The sequence below is a fragment of the Diceros bicornis genome, chromosome 40, assembly GCF_020826845.1.
Source record: "Diceros bicornis minor isolate mBicDic1 chromosome 40, mDicBic1.mat.cur, whole genome shotgun sequence".
In the NCBI taxonomy this organism is placed as follows: domain Eukaryota; kingdom Metazoa; phylum Chordata; class Mammalia; order Perissodactyla; family Rhinocerotidae; genus Diceros; species Diceros bicornis.
This window is the reverse complement of record NC_080779.1, coordinates 12063505-12077910: the sequence shown is the minus strand read 5'-3', so window position 1 is coordinate 12077910 and position 14406 is coordinate 12063505. Positions and strand designations below refer to the sequence as shown.

The window sequence follows — 14406 nt, the reverse complement described above, 5'->3', positions numbered from 1 at the left end:
GCAGCTTCCTTCCTTTTCTCTATTTTCCCCTGGCGACCTTTCAGATTCCATTATTGAACTAGGTGGCCAACCAGAGTTGTCAGCTAATAAAGATTCTTGCCTTTTTGGGGTTTCTGCAGGCTCAAATATTCTGAGGCATCGCAGCCCTGACACCAGGACCTGCCAATGACTCCAGGCAGGGAGGTAGTCTCCCCGTGCAGGCTGTCTAGGGAGTTGGGGCCAACTCTTGCGTTACCTGATGATGGGCCCTGATTTGAAATCCTGTTGTGGGGGCACGAATTCTAGAGAAGATGTCTCCAAAGAGACTCACGGATATTAAACAAAAAGTACAATAGTGGGGTGAGCAGGACATATTAATCCTTTTACTCTCAGGTTGGTAACTTTGGATGGTGGCCTTTCGGGGTTGGTGGGTCTGAATGAGACATCAACCACGGGCTTATTTCTGCTAAATGCCTCATCCCCAAGTCCAAAGTCATCCAACCTTGGTGGTCTGCTTCAGAAACATTTCTCTAATTTGTCCTTTTTTCTCTTTGATGTCATTGTCACTGCTCCAGATCTGACCCTCCTCACGTCTCACACCTTGACTACGACAAAACCTCCTTACCACCCTCTCTGCTCCGATATGGTGATCTTATGCCACTTGCAGCCCCACTGTCTTCTCAGTAAACCAGAATTCTTCGCAGGGCATATGAGGTCCTTCCTAGGTCCAGCCCACTTTCCCACCTCCCCTCTGGCTTCTCCCTGTAGCGATGATAAAATCCAGCCATAGTGACCTTTTTATCACGTCATGCCTGTGGATATCTTGCTGCCATTGCCTGCACCATTGATTCTATCTGGAATTTCTTTCCTACCCCATTTTGTGTCTGCCAAACCTTTGCTTTTCTACTAGAGGCAGCAGCAATGTGGCCTCCTCTTGGAAGCACTCTGTAGCCGCCTCTGTTAATCTTCTTCTGGGCACCCAGAACAGTCTAATCCTACTGCTATTCTAGACGTTGCTACAGTGTATCATATTTATTGGTTTATATTGTTCCTTTTAGTACCAGATTATAAACTTCTCAAGCTTTATGGAGACTACCTTCCTAGTTCCAGAAATGGTGCTGGTCACAGGGTTAAGAATTAAGTTAATATTTGACGAGTGAATGAAGGCAGGAAGGAAGGAATATATTAGCTATCCAGTGTGGGTGGATATCTATAACGTTGCATTAATAGGACTGGGGCCATTCTGCAGACGTCTTGGTCTCTCCCTCACTATACTGCTTTCCACTGAGCGCATACCAACTGTGCTGCTGCTGAATGAGTATCATCACCCAAAGTTGAAGTGCTTAGAACACTGAAGCATCAGAAAGCCTTTCATTTAAATGTGCACTTGTTTCCCTGGATTTCTATTTTCTACTGCAAAAGATACAATTCAAAACGAGTAAAAGACTTATTCACATTTTCCACAGCCAGTTCTAGAATAAAAATCCAGTCATTACAATATCTATGTCAGATCGCCATGCTTCAACATCTTGCTCCTTTTGAGTTAGCATCTATCAATAAAATGGCTCTTTAGCATTATTGAAAATTCCAGGGTGAATAATATTACCACTATTTTATTCAATATCAGCTGGAATCAGGATCTAAAAAAATAGCTGAATTTATATTTAAAGGGTAAAGTTATCCATATTAGAACCTTGGAAAATTTCCAAATGATTAAACTGAATAAAAATATCCCCTTCAAGAACTCACTAACTATAAAATAGCTGCATTCTAAGCACTTCAGTGCAATGAATTACCACTAGACATCGCTGGAGGGGTCTTTTCAAGCAAAGTGGTTAATAATGAATCATAAATGCTTGGATTTTATAGATAAAACCCTACCCTTGCAAGTTCTTGGTTCTTCACGTTTTGCAAAATGTCTTGACAATAGTTGCAGTATTCATCAGCAAGAAAGGCCATCTAGGAAGGATATGGAAAATTGTTTCAGTTCGCAGGTGACTTCAAGAGTGAACTGATCCTCAAAGAACTTTCTGAAGCCCTTAGAGGCTGCTCATGTTGCAATTCTGATATGACAGTAGCTGGGCTCTTCCTTGGGGCCACGTTTGCTATTTATGTGGAGTAAGGCATAACTTATTGGCCTGAAATTGATGTAGCTTCAGTTTTGATGTTATAACTCATATATTTCCAGGGTCAGTACCACCTTCTATAAAGGCTACCAATCTTTGATATCTTTCTCCCTAAACCCCAATTTCCCCTCTCCATATTCCCCAGTCCCAGTTTCTAGAAAATCCACATATCGGTTCCCTTCTCTGTCATGGAAAGGCCCTCAATCTAGAAGGTGACAAAGTGGTCCCAGGAGGAGCCTTTCTATAGGACATGGGTGAAGACCTGAATTACCTGACCATCACCAAGCCCAGGAGGGAACAATGGTCCCCACAGGTCTGAGAGAAGGCAAATATTACTCTATCTCCTACAACTATGATCACAGGCAAAATAAGAATACATTTACTGCCCTAGGCCTCAAAGACATGAAAAACGAGTTTCCCCCATGTGTGCAAGCCTACCATTTTGTAGGAGTACTTTTTTGCCAGTTCTTGCTCCCACAATGGACATCTCCTGAATTCAGACAAAGGTGATCCGACTGGGTCTGTCTTTATCGGTGAATGATTTTCACACTAGAAACCATTTACACCTGGATTATTTCTTTAAAATAAAATGCATTTTCTGGCATATAAACCATGTAATAATCACATTGCTACTATAGATTAGTGTTCTATGTAACCCTTTATCTACACCTCTGGACACTTTATTGATCCCAGCTTTCTCCACTTATTTCATTCTAAATGATACTAACCTTCCTCTATAAGTCTATGAACTATAGTAATCAGGGAGGAGTTAGGTTTAGTATATTACCCAAATGTATCACTCCTGTGGTTACGTATTACAGATGCTGCATAGTAATGCACAATAAAAATATTATCTATGAATAATTTAATGCCACAAATACATCTCTACAACTCTTGTCCATATAATTTCCCCTCCTTGAAATAAAACCATATCCTGTCTGGGTCATTGTGCCCGTATTATAAAAACAATTAATTGCATCAGAAATCTCAAGGCCTAAGTCACAAGAAAAATGAGGGGCACAGACTTTCCTTTAGAAGAACAAATTACAAAATGGTAAAACATTTCCATCAAGGAAGAAAAAAGTGGCACGGCAGAAAGCAAATTCAACATTCCTTCCTTGTGTCATCCATGCTGCTGTCGCCTCTCAGCAAGGGAAGGCATGATCGCTCCTGGGCTGAATACAGGACATCAATTTTATTTTAAATGATTTCTTCAGGATTTTCTTGGACTTCTGAATAACTTTCATTTCAATAGAGTAGCAGGAAATCATTCCTGAGAGTTAGAAATTGAGCTGCAAAGGCTGCCACGTTGGACTGCAACTGGCACGAGAGTTTCCTCTTCGTTCTCTCTCCAATCTAACGGCTCGCTCTGTGACAGCACAGTTCCAGGGCCAGTATTTCATCCTCAGCTTTCTTAGTTCTTATGTACCGAGAGCTACACACTTACATCTTGCTTAGTAGATCGTTCATGTGGGTTTGCAGTATGTTCCTGTCTACAAGCCACCTGAGGACAGAGTGGCCTTCTGAACCGCCTGCACCCACCCCCAGGGGTAGAAGCGGCACGAGCCACCATCCCACACAGCGCTGCACACACTCCAGACAGGCACCACTGGCTTCCTCCTTCTCTGATGCTCCCTCATTATGAACCCATATCACATTGAGGATTATGTGGACTTAGAGATCATGCTCAACAGTCTTCTCAGTGTACTAAAATCTGTACTTCTTAACTCTTTTGTGGTCCTGAACCCCTTTGAGAATCTCATGACAGCAACGACCCTCTCCCTGGAAAAACGCATATTATGCACTTAAGACTGCTAAGATGCCAAGTTAAACCCCCCTTGTTAATATTTTTGGAATGAAGTAGGGGTATAGATGTCTAAATAAACAGATAAAGTAGTAGCACAGAAAAGGGACAGCTCATTTCCATTTCCATTTCCATTGAGTGCTGTTTGGTTTCCATGGGGTCCTGTTCAACCCTCATTCCCGCCACTTTAGAACACGGGCTTCATGCAGAGTCGTCTGATGGACAGCACTCCTAGTGTGTGGGAGTGTGTGATGCTCAGGTTGGTCATCAAGAAGGATGGGGCTGGGGCCGGCCCTATGACGAAGCGGTTAAGTTCGTGTGCTCCGCTTCGGCAGCCCGGGCTTCGCAGGTTCGGATCCTAGGTGCGGACCTACTCACTGCTCATCAAGCCATGCTGAGAAGGCGTCCCACATAGAAGAACTAGAAGGACCTGCAACTAGGATATACAACTATGGACTGGGGCTTTGGGGAGAAAAAGGAAAAAGAGGAAGATTGGCAACAGATGTTAGCTCAGGGTGAATCTTCCCCCCACCCCCCTCGAAAAAAGAAGAAGGATAGGTGTATTCCATGAAGTTCACTGGTCTGACCATCAGTGCTTCTATTAGAGAAGAATCAAGGAATCCTCAATTCCAACTCTGGACGAGCCTCTCTTACCGCAAAATTCTGACTACACCCATTTTCTCCACAGCACACCCTGACGACCTGTATTCATCAACGTTCTCCTGACGCTGAGGCTGCTATTATCAAAGCTAGTATTTCTCAAGTGTGGTCGTGAAACCATCTAGATCAGAATCCTTGGGGTCCTTGAGGTTCATATCCCTAGGGCCCTTGTAAATCACATAAGGCCAGAAATCTGTCCCTTTAACCAGCTTCCCAAGTGAGCCTTATGCACGCTCGAGTGGAGAACTGCAGCTCTAGGCAGACTGTTCTCTGTCTAACTCTGCAGAAATCTCTATATTTCAACATGGCAAATACATCACAGTCTCACCTGTTCAGAAGATGTCATCTGAAAATGTAGTATTATAAGAATACAAATGTAAGCTGTTACAAAAAAGATGATAATAATAAGCAAATTCATGCATTCCTGAGGTCAATAACCTCAGGGCTCTTTCTGTGAAAAGAACTGGTCTTTCAGAAAAAAAAATATTTAAAAAATCATGAATTGACATACTTTCTTCACAGTATAAACAATCAGAAATCTGAAGTGAACGTATGGTACAGAACTACTAAAGTTTGTACTGTGCAGGAGAAGGCATTCAGGAAAGAATTAGAAGGATTCTTATTCTAGAGAAATAATTCAGCAAAATGACAAAGAAAAAAGTGAGAAATTCTATTTAGATTTTCCAGGTATATTAAATGCAGTTTGGGATTTTCAATAGATCTAAGAAATGTCATTGGAATGATTATCATTTATTTATTCCACCAGCCTTTAGTGTGTCAGCCCCTGGAGATACGATGGGGGACCCTTCCTGTCATCGCCTGCCCCTCCAGGCACCATCTGCCTCCCCTGAGTTACTCTATGAATTCGCCTTTTGTCCTTTCTGCATCCCTGAAAGACACTGCTCCCAGAATTATCACCCCAAAAGCAAACATATTCTGTCATTCTCCTTCTGAAGATGCCTCAATGTTTCCTACAGTCTCTTGGGTGAAATCCAAATTCCTCAACCTGGCACTGACAAGCTGTCCCTCACCCGGACCTCTCCCAGCGTCTACTACTCCCTGAACATCCTCACTTTCAGCTCCTCGCTGCCCGTACACCTCCCAGAATGTATGCAAGCTGCACCCTCAAGATGAACGTCTTCTGAAAGAGGATCTGGGTGACCCCTCTAGAAGCTGGAAAAGGCAAGGAACGGATTCTCCCCTAGATCCCCCAGAGAGAATGTAGCCCTGCCAACACTTCAGTCTTAGCCTAGTGAGAACCGTGTCAGACTTGTGACCTCCAGAGCTGCAAGATAATAAGTTTGTGTTGTTTTAAGCCACTAAATTTGTGCTAATTTGTTACAGCAGCAATAGGAAATGAACACAGGCTATCTCTTCCATGAAGCCTTCCCTACTCGCTCTGGCCCACCACAACCTTTCTCCCTCCCTCCCACTTTGGACTTTCCAGACCACCTATAGCCCGCATTGCCCATTCAACAGCACACCAGTCGTTTCGCGTCTATCTTAGCTCCCCAACTATGAAACTGTATTCTATTCAAGTGTAGGGAGTACGGTTTTGGTGTTTTATTGTTTGTTTTTCCTTTTTTTCCTTTTCACACCCCATTCAGCCCTCAAAAGTGCTGGTCACAAAACAGGTTTTTAAAAGGTTGTCCATTCAATGACACTTGTCATCAAGACAGTATCAAAGTACCATCATGTCGTCTTAACCAACTTAACGAAAATTCAACTCACTATGCCATAGATTAGCTATTAATCATCCTGGTGTCCTAATTCAAAGAGCTATAGCTGTAATATAGAGGTACTTTCACATAGATTTATTGCTAACAATCTAGACATCCTTTTTAATTGTAGTAAAAGAAACACAGCTAAACAGCTGATGTGCAGAGAACAGTACGCTCCTTGAGGGAAGAAACCTCATCTGTGCCAGCACAGTGCGTGGCACATGGTGACAATCTACAATCCTGGTCGAATGGGTGAGTGGTTCAGGGCTACACATAACATTACACACAGGGAAATAGTTGCATCTAATTACGCAATTATTAAATATTTCAGAGTCTATTATAGTAAGTCTATTTTATTCAACACTCACTGTTTCTTCTTGTTGGATAATGCTGTTAAAATTAGTGGATTTTTCAAAGGCAACGACGTCTCCACTGTGACAGAATAGATAACAGAAATGATTTTAGTAAGCCCCGTTTCAGAGCATAAGAATGAAGTTTCTTTTGCAGTGAGGTTGTTTGTATGGGGGTACAACTTTTATTTCAAAACCCTCCTCCAACTTTCTATCCACAGCTGGTGATTATCACCTGCTTGGAGTTTAAAAAATCAATTTCTGTAACTAGGACAACCACGTATTTATTTTTAAAGGTTTATTCCCTTCAGAAGTAAGGATATGATGTCATCATGGGTAGAACTTGCTCCTGTAAGAAAAGAAAAATTATCATGGAAATGAAGTCTTATGCTTTCTGATTTGGGGTTTTTAAAATGATCAATTTAGAAACGATGATATCCTCTGAGTGGATGGATGTAGGAGAGCACCTACACAGAGCAAGGAAACTGAGAATTAATGCAAGGAAACTGAGAATTAATACTAGAGATGTAAGCTCCACTTCACCAGGCCTCCTGGATTCATATATTATACTGGAGATGTTTATACATCATGGAGAACAGATTCATTTCTATCTACGCAATACAGTACATTTTGCCTTTAATTGCGGCATTTGAGAAACTGGGAGCCCAGAGACCCCCTATTTGCACAAGGTATGTGTGTTTGCTGGATGCCAGAGGTGGTGGCATCTCCTTCCCAGTCTCCCCGCCATCCTCAGAGCTGTGTCTGCTCTGTCCGCTCCAAGTCAATGCACATCCTCACACCTGATCATTTCAACTCTACGTAAACACACAGAGAAGAGAACAGCAGACCAGCGCTCTGCCTCTGGAAGCCAGGCAATGGTCTTCAAGGCAGGGATGGCCTGGGAGGGGGTGAGAGTCGGAGGGGAGGTGGAGGACAATGGCTTTCATCTCCCACATGAAGACCCTGCATCCCTTCCCAGCCTCTCCAGAGCCCCAGGAGCTCTCTTCTGAAGGTTTGTGTCCGTCCATCCTCCAACCCAAGTCCTGGAAAACTGGGCAGAATACTTGATACCCGTCTGATCCATGTCTCCACTTACAGGTTTCTCCTGCTATCTGAAAATTCACTTTTACACCATTTCACTTTTACGAAAGACCTACATTAGTACCTGTTTTCGTTAACCAAAAGAAATCCGAAGACGATTTTTGCTTTTACGAGAAAAAGACAAATAGTGAAAATAGCGTTCAGCATTTGTTTTGCAGTGAGCCATTATAGAGGCTAAGCAGACAAGCATACTGTCGTATTTCAAGCCTTCTACATCAGCCACAGAAGACAACAAAGCTCGACCTTCGACACTCAGGCAGACAGACATAGAAGAAGGTGTAGACATTATTGACCCGCCTGCTCTGATGCATTCAGATGGTGATGAGATGTTAATAGATGACCCTCTTCCTCTCTCTCCTATACCCCAGTCTCCTGTACCGCCCACCATCCCAACTTCTGACGACTCAACCTAATCACCGTCATCACCACCACCATGTTTCAGCCTTCCAGTGTGCTCGCTGTCTTTGCAATTCTGGTAAGCGAAACTACACTGTTCAGACATCATTTCTACCTTATTTAGGCTGTGTATTTATCACTTCATCCCTGTTTTTACTATATGTTCATGTTATTTTAGGTTTTATGTGTTATTTGGTATGATTTGGTAGATTATTTTTTGGGGTCTAGAAACACTCAAAAATTTTTCTCATACAAATTAATGGTAATTGCTTTGTTTTATGCCATTTCAGCCTACAAAAGGTTTCACAGGAATGCTCTACTTTCGGAGAGTGGGGGGATAACTATAATACTCTATTTCAACACAAGCAGATAGAGTCAGGGTCTGGATACAAACCCACCATAAAGCCACCCTCTTCATCTTTTAGTAAGAGTTGTTATCAAAATGAGAATTGTACTTTGGACTGCTCAATGACAAGAGAGTTTCAGGACATGGGATCTGTTCAACCTGGAGGGGAGATAGATAGACATCTTCCATGAAGGATGATGGATTGGTGAATGATGCAAGGAAGAGCCAAAGGCAAAAAATTTGAAATGTCTTTGGAATTCTATTTGTTATGTCTCAACGATATCTTGGGTAGGTGTGGACAATGATGGAGTTTCTCCAGGTAAATTTATGAACAGCCCCTTGCCACACAGATTCTGGGACATTACATCAACAAAAACAACAAGCAACAAAACCTAGAATGAAAGAAGACAGAAGAAAATGTCAGAAATTAAAGTTCACTGAATTCAGGGCTAATAGAAAAGGAATTTAAATAGAAAAATATGGTCATCAGCCTTTAAATCTGGTCTTAAAAATCAGTCTTAAAAATCACCTGTGAGGCTTTCTTCAACTAAATTTGAAGGAGAGCAATTTCTGTACAATTCCACATTGTGTTAACATGCTACTGCTAATAAGTTTTCTTTGGAAAATAAACACAAGACCATGGTATGAATATATTCAGCTCCATCCATCCATCCATCATCCATCCATCCATCCACCTATCCATCTCTCATTCATTCATCAAATATTTATTGCATGCCTACTATGTGACAGGCATTGTGCTGGGCCCTGGTGGATACAGCTGTGATGGCGACAGACAAGGTCTGTTCTTGCAGAGGTTATAGCCTATAGAGGAGAAAAGATGTTACACAAATTATTGTAAAGACATTGAGGGTTATGACAGCTGAACTATGGATGTTAGGGGAACATATGTCAGGGGGCCTAGCCTATTCTCTTGCTAGTTCAACAGTTTACTTGCCTGTAAACTGGCAGCTTGATGAGCTCAGGAGAGCTTCACTTGTGACTGGTTAGCCCCCTCTGGTTGGTACTTATCACAACCCCTACTTGGACAGCACTTATTAGACTCTCTTGATGACAGCAGTCTTCGTGGGACGTTCCTTTGGATACTCAGAAACAAGGATCTGGGAGCTAGAAGGTCTGATTCCTGACAAGGGAAACCCTCCATCTTGTGGCTCACTCCATCTCCCCCAACCCTGACTCTGGTAGCTTTGCAGGCCAATCAGTTGGGAGTGATACTCTCGATTATTTTGGATTTATAAATGAAACTCTCAAGTTTCTGCCATGTGTTCAACGTAGAATATGAGTTTAACACAATAGCCATTGAAAGGAGGGTGGTGTTACCCTCCTCACTGTTATAAGGAAGCCTGAAGGGAGCTCCCTGCCATACAGAGGCCTATGTGTGGCAGACAAGGGGACACAATCCCATTATTTCACTGGGGAGCTATGTTATTTTGTAGCATTGAATTGGGAGATTTCAAGCATGGAAACAACAAAAATGGGAAAGAGAAAATTTGTCAACCTCGTGGGGAGATGCAGTCATCTGTAAAATGTCCCCACATCTACCCAGCCAGACGATGACAGCTTGCTTGCACAAAGGAACAGCGAGGCTGTCTCTTCCCACCTTTGGAACACCCTAATTCAAGTCAAAAGCCCAAACGTGGGTCAACACGTAGGTTTAGTGAGATCCTATTTATTTATTTAAAAAATGACCTAGTCTCAAAGGCTCCACGCAAGCAAAGATCCATGAACATATGCATGATTAGAGGGTGAGTAGGAGGCAATTTTAGAGTCAGGCTCCAAAGCAGAGGGCCAGAGAATCACTGCCAGAGACCGGCCTACGGCAAGACGGGGGTTTGTGGAGGTCCAAGTCAAGGGCATTGGCAGCCAGAGGATCTGGCCAACTTGGCTGAATGAACACTGCAGGCATTGGCTGCGCTGGGCTAGGGAGTGAGACTGGTAGACGAGTGCTCCACTAAAGGTACCCCCTTCCCCACACTGGGGTCTGCCACCCAAGAGCAGGGGCCGTGGGGCTGAGGAGGCCGAAGCAGCATTGCAGGTGACAGGTTCAGCTCTCAGGGTGCCAGCCAGGACGGCCTCGTGTTCGGGGAGGTCACTGCCTCTGCGTCATTTCCCATATGTGTTTCTGATTCAGTCCTTTAGGACATTCATTAGGTTGTGATCAAAAGCACAGTCATCACTGAAATATGACTCTGAGAAAACCACAGCAAACCTCCAGAGCCAGCCTTGCAGCGAAGGCAGGGCTCCCAGTCCAAAAGGAGCTCTTCTTCCACTGTCCTCAGAGGCCTGAGGGGCTTTAATGGTGCCAAATCATGATGACACAGGAAAAGGCCGAAGCCCACGGCACAGGAGTGCCCCTGAGGTGAGTTCGCCCAGTGAAGTCACTTGGGTTCCTGGTGAGCTGTCCCGCCAGCTGCTGCTCCACAGGGCCCAAGCCAGGCTGGACCCAGGATGTTAGGATTTAACCACCGGGGGAAAGACAGAGGGGTCAAGAGGTGCCGGAAAAGATCAGCTGGGAATGGAGGGAGAGAGAGCAGAGACAGGAAGACCTGGGGAAGAAGGAAGGCTGAGAATTCCCACAGCACAATAGAACAGGCATCCTTGTCCAGCTCTGCCACTAACTTGCTATGTGGTCTTAAGCACGTCGCTTAGCCTTGAGGGTCTCAATTTCCACCCCTATAAAGGGAGGGGATGGGATTTGATGACTCCCAAGACCTTTTCCAGCTCCCAGAGCCTGTAACTTTCACTAACACGGGGACTCAGAGTCCTCTAGGGCTTACGTGATGGTTGGAGATTCTTTCTGGGCCTCTCGAGGGAGAGGGGAGGAAGGCATCTTCTGGGGCCCTGCAAATTGTCCACTCAGCGCAGTGTAGACACAGCACGTGAAGCACATTTTACTTTAATGAGTTTTTATGATCAATTTGGTTAATAAAGGTCCAGCGTAAAGAGGAATAAGACATGATTATACAGGACACACTCACCTTTCTTTTTTCTATAAAACCTTTCAAATGTAGTGTTCGCTTAATATGCTTTTTGGCATTTCACTTTCTTTTAGTCTAACTACAATTTGCATTCACATTCTCAGGTTTTGACATCATTTGTCATTAATCCAGACTTTTCATTTACATCTTTTTGGCTTCGTCATTTGCCCTCTCAAATCACTCTAACAGCAGAGAAACAACTTGAAGCAATTACAAAGGTAGGAGGATAAAAATGTAAGAAAACCTAACTCATGTCCCACACTCGTCCAGCGTCAGACTGCGGGGGGAAGGTGCCTAGGCTTCCCGTCATTAAAGGATCTCGTTTCAATTCTGACTCAAAGCACATGAATTAATTATTTCGGTTTTGATTAGAAGATACCCTTAACTTGAATATTTTTCTATCTAAAGTTAAAATAGTAAATATATGGTTTCATATAAGGACCTGTGTCATCATGATTGGAAAAAGCTTTATTCAATGTAATTTTGATTATGCTAATAATACTAATCATTGAAATATACTGAGCAGTTGCTAAGTGCTTTCCTTGTATTACCTTAATTCTCACAACAATTAGGTAGGTAGATAAGAATTCATTATTATCCCCCTTTACAGATGGGAAAAGAGAAACAGAATTCGTACAGCTAGAATCCCAGCTCTGACTTCGGAGCCTCATCTCTATGACCTATTCCACTACGTTGTCTTGTAAGATATACATGTGTGCAATAAAAAATAATGCACACAGGAAGGACAAAGTAAGATGTAAGGTTTTTGAAACTTAAAATGGACAAGAAGAACCTTATTTTTAAATCCAGTTTGCTGACTGTCGTGGATTCGTCATTTTCTGCACTGGGGGCTGTTGTGTTTATACTGCTTAACTGTATCCTGACCCATTAGATTTTATAACAACTTAAATGTAAAATGATGACCTGGGGGACACCTTTGGAAGTGTTGAAAATCTAACTCATTCACATTTACCTTCTTGAGGCAAAACCCAGCACCTGCGAGTCAGGCTTCACCTGCAGACAGACAGCACGTTGCATTGTAGTGGGCATCTCCCGGCTGGAGATGGGCAAGTGAGGGATGCTCTGAACAAACGAGATGGTTCCCGCGGTCAGGGAGAGCTTAGGAGCGTTGTCTGCTTTTAAAACCTTTCCCAAGCCAGGGTGAAGTCTAGGGTGCAATTCTCCACATGTATGTTTTTTGAGCTGCTAGACAACAAACAGGTAATGCATATTTTTTAAAACATTAACAAGCTCTAACCAGCCTTGAAAACCATAGGGTGGACAGGGCCAAAAGCGGGTTGCAACTTGGACATCTTATTAGTACCTGAGAGGCCCTCTGGGGCTCATCAGAGCCCTTGCAGGGGCCCTGGCCCCAGGAAGTCTCAGCTCCTGCTCTCAGCCCCTCTGGGTGCCGTGGCTGCACAAGCAGAAGGAAAAGAAGCTCTTCTTGGGGCTGGGGAGAGCCTCTGAAGGCACCGCTGGTGTCTCTCTGACATCATAGGTCTGTGGTGCCTGCAACTGCCAGGCTGGCAGCTCCCTGTGCACTCGCTCTCCTCAAGGGCGTGCGGTCTGAAAGATGAGTCCTTTGCCTTTCTGCTTTGTCGGCACAACTAGCCAGCTGTGGACCCACAGCCCTGCATTCGGCAGGCTCAGGGCCCGCCGAGGCAGCCCCCTGAGCTCATGAGCTGGCAAAAGAACAAAGGAATGGGAGAACAAAGGCAGGGAATGTGGAAGGCACAATTTTAGAAGCTTTTTAAAGGCCTTTAATATGCTAAGTTGGAAAAGCTGAGTGAGTGTGTGTGTGTGTGTGTGTGTGTGTGTGTGTGTGTTGGGGGAGGGATGAGGGCAAGGGTTAGTTGCCATATATCTTGAGAGAAACATGAGACTCTGCACAGTTGGTTTCAGAATTTACATTAGATAGAATGGGGATTCATGTATTTGGAAAACGACAAAAAGTTTTCCTTGAAACATATTAACCAGGGATTTTGTCTTAGAGGTGGAGAATAAAAGTGAGTTAAGCAGAGCTGTTTCTCTAGATGTGACAATCACACACACACACACACACACACACACACACACACACACACACACTCCTTTCCCTGCTTCCCCCCAGACAATAATAAAGCATTTTATACTTTGGCCTCAATTCTTCAGTGAGTTTCTGGGTCAGCAATTATACTCAGGTCCAAGTCTCAATCTGGTTGCCAGCTAAACAAGACTGGAATCTGGGGAGGCCTAGTCCCTGTAAAATTATGTTACCCTGGAGAAGGGGGCAGGGAGGGAAACGTTCTGGATTTTGTGAAGGGGTCCTTTTCATATGGCGCACACTGTATATTTATAGTCATTTTCCTTTTTCAAAAAAAAAAATGGCCTCAAGCTTTTCATTTGTTTTACAAAACCAAACCTTGGTCTCTCCTTGGTTCAGGGCAGACGCTGCCTCAGCCGCTTTTAGTGAGATTCCCCACGACCCCCACTCTACCCTGGGGAAAACGACTGCTGTCGACATGCAGGACTCCGGGTCTGCTCCTTGGCCACCTATTCAAGTGTCCAGTTAAGGGGATGTCCAACGCCGGGGTCCCCGGCTCAGGATCACATCCTCCTCCTGCTTCTGCTGCCGTGGAGGGAAGTGGTGGGGTGGACGGTGCCAGAGACCTGGGCCTCGGAATTTCGACATGATGGGACTTAGGAGGGGCAATATGGAGAAAATAGGGAGGAGATAGGGGCTTATCTTGAGACTTAATTTATTTTAATTAGATTATATGCTTCTCTGCAGTGCGTGGTGGTGGTGGTGATGAGGAAGTGAAGTCTCCCAAAGCCACCATTTTGCTACCAACCCCGGTTCCTGGCCATCTCTCTCATTGGTGTTTCCATTTCTTTCCTTAACACAAAGTCTAGGCCAAAAAAAAAAAAGACAAACAAGGTGCCCT

The 14406-nt window shown here is 43.9% G+C and overlaps 1 protein-coding gene across 1 annotated transcript in view; it reads right to left on the bottom strand.

Annotated features, from left to right (window-relative positions):
- Window positions 1-14406, bottom strand: part of RFX8 (regulatory factor X8) — a 56352-nt gene that overhangs the window by 16536 nt on the left and 25410 nt on the right. The window contains exons 5-7 of the mRNA XM_058534660.1: window positions 6659-6722; window positions 2544-2654; window positions 1885-1938 (exon numbers count right to left, since the gene is read on the bottom strand). Of these exons, the coding sequence (XP_058390643.1) occupies window positions 1885-1938; window positions 2544-2654; window positions 6659-6722 (229 nt within the window). The remainder of the gene's footprint in view (window positions 1-1884; window positions 1939-2543; window positions 2655-6658; window positions 6723-14406) is intronic.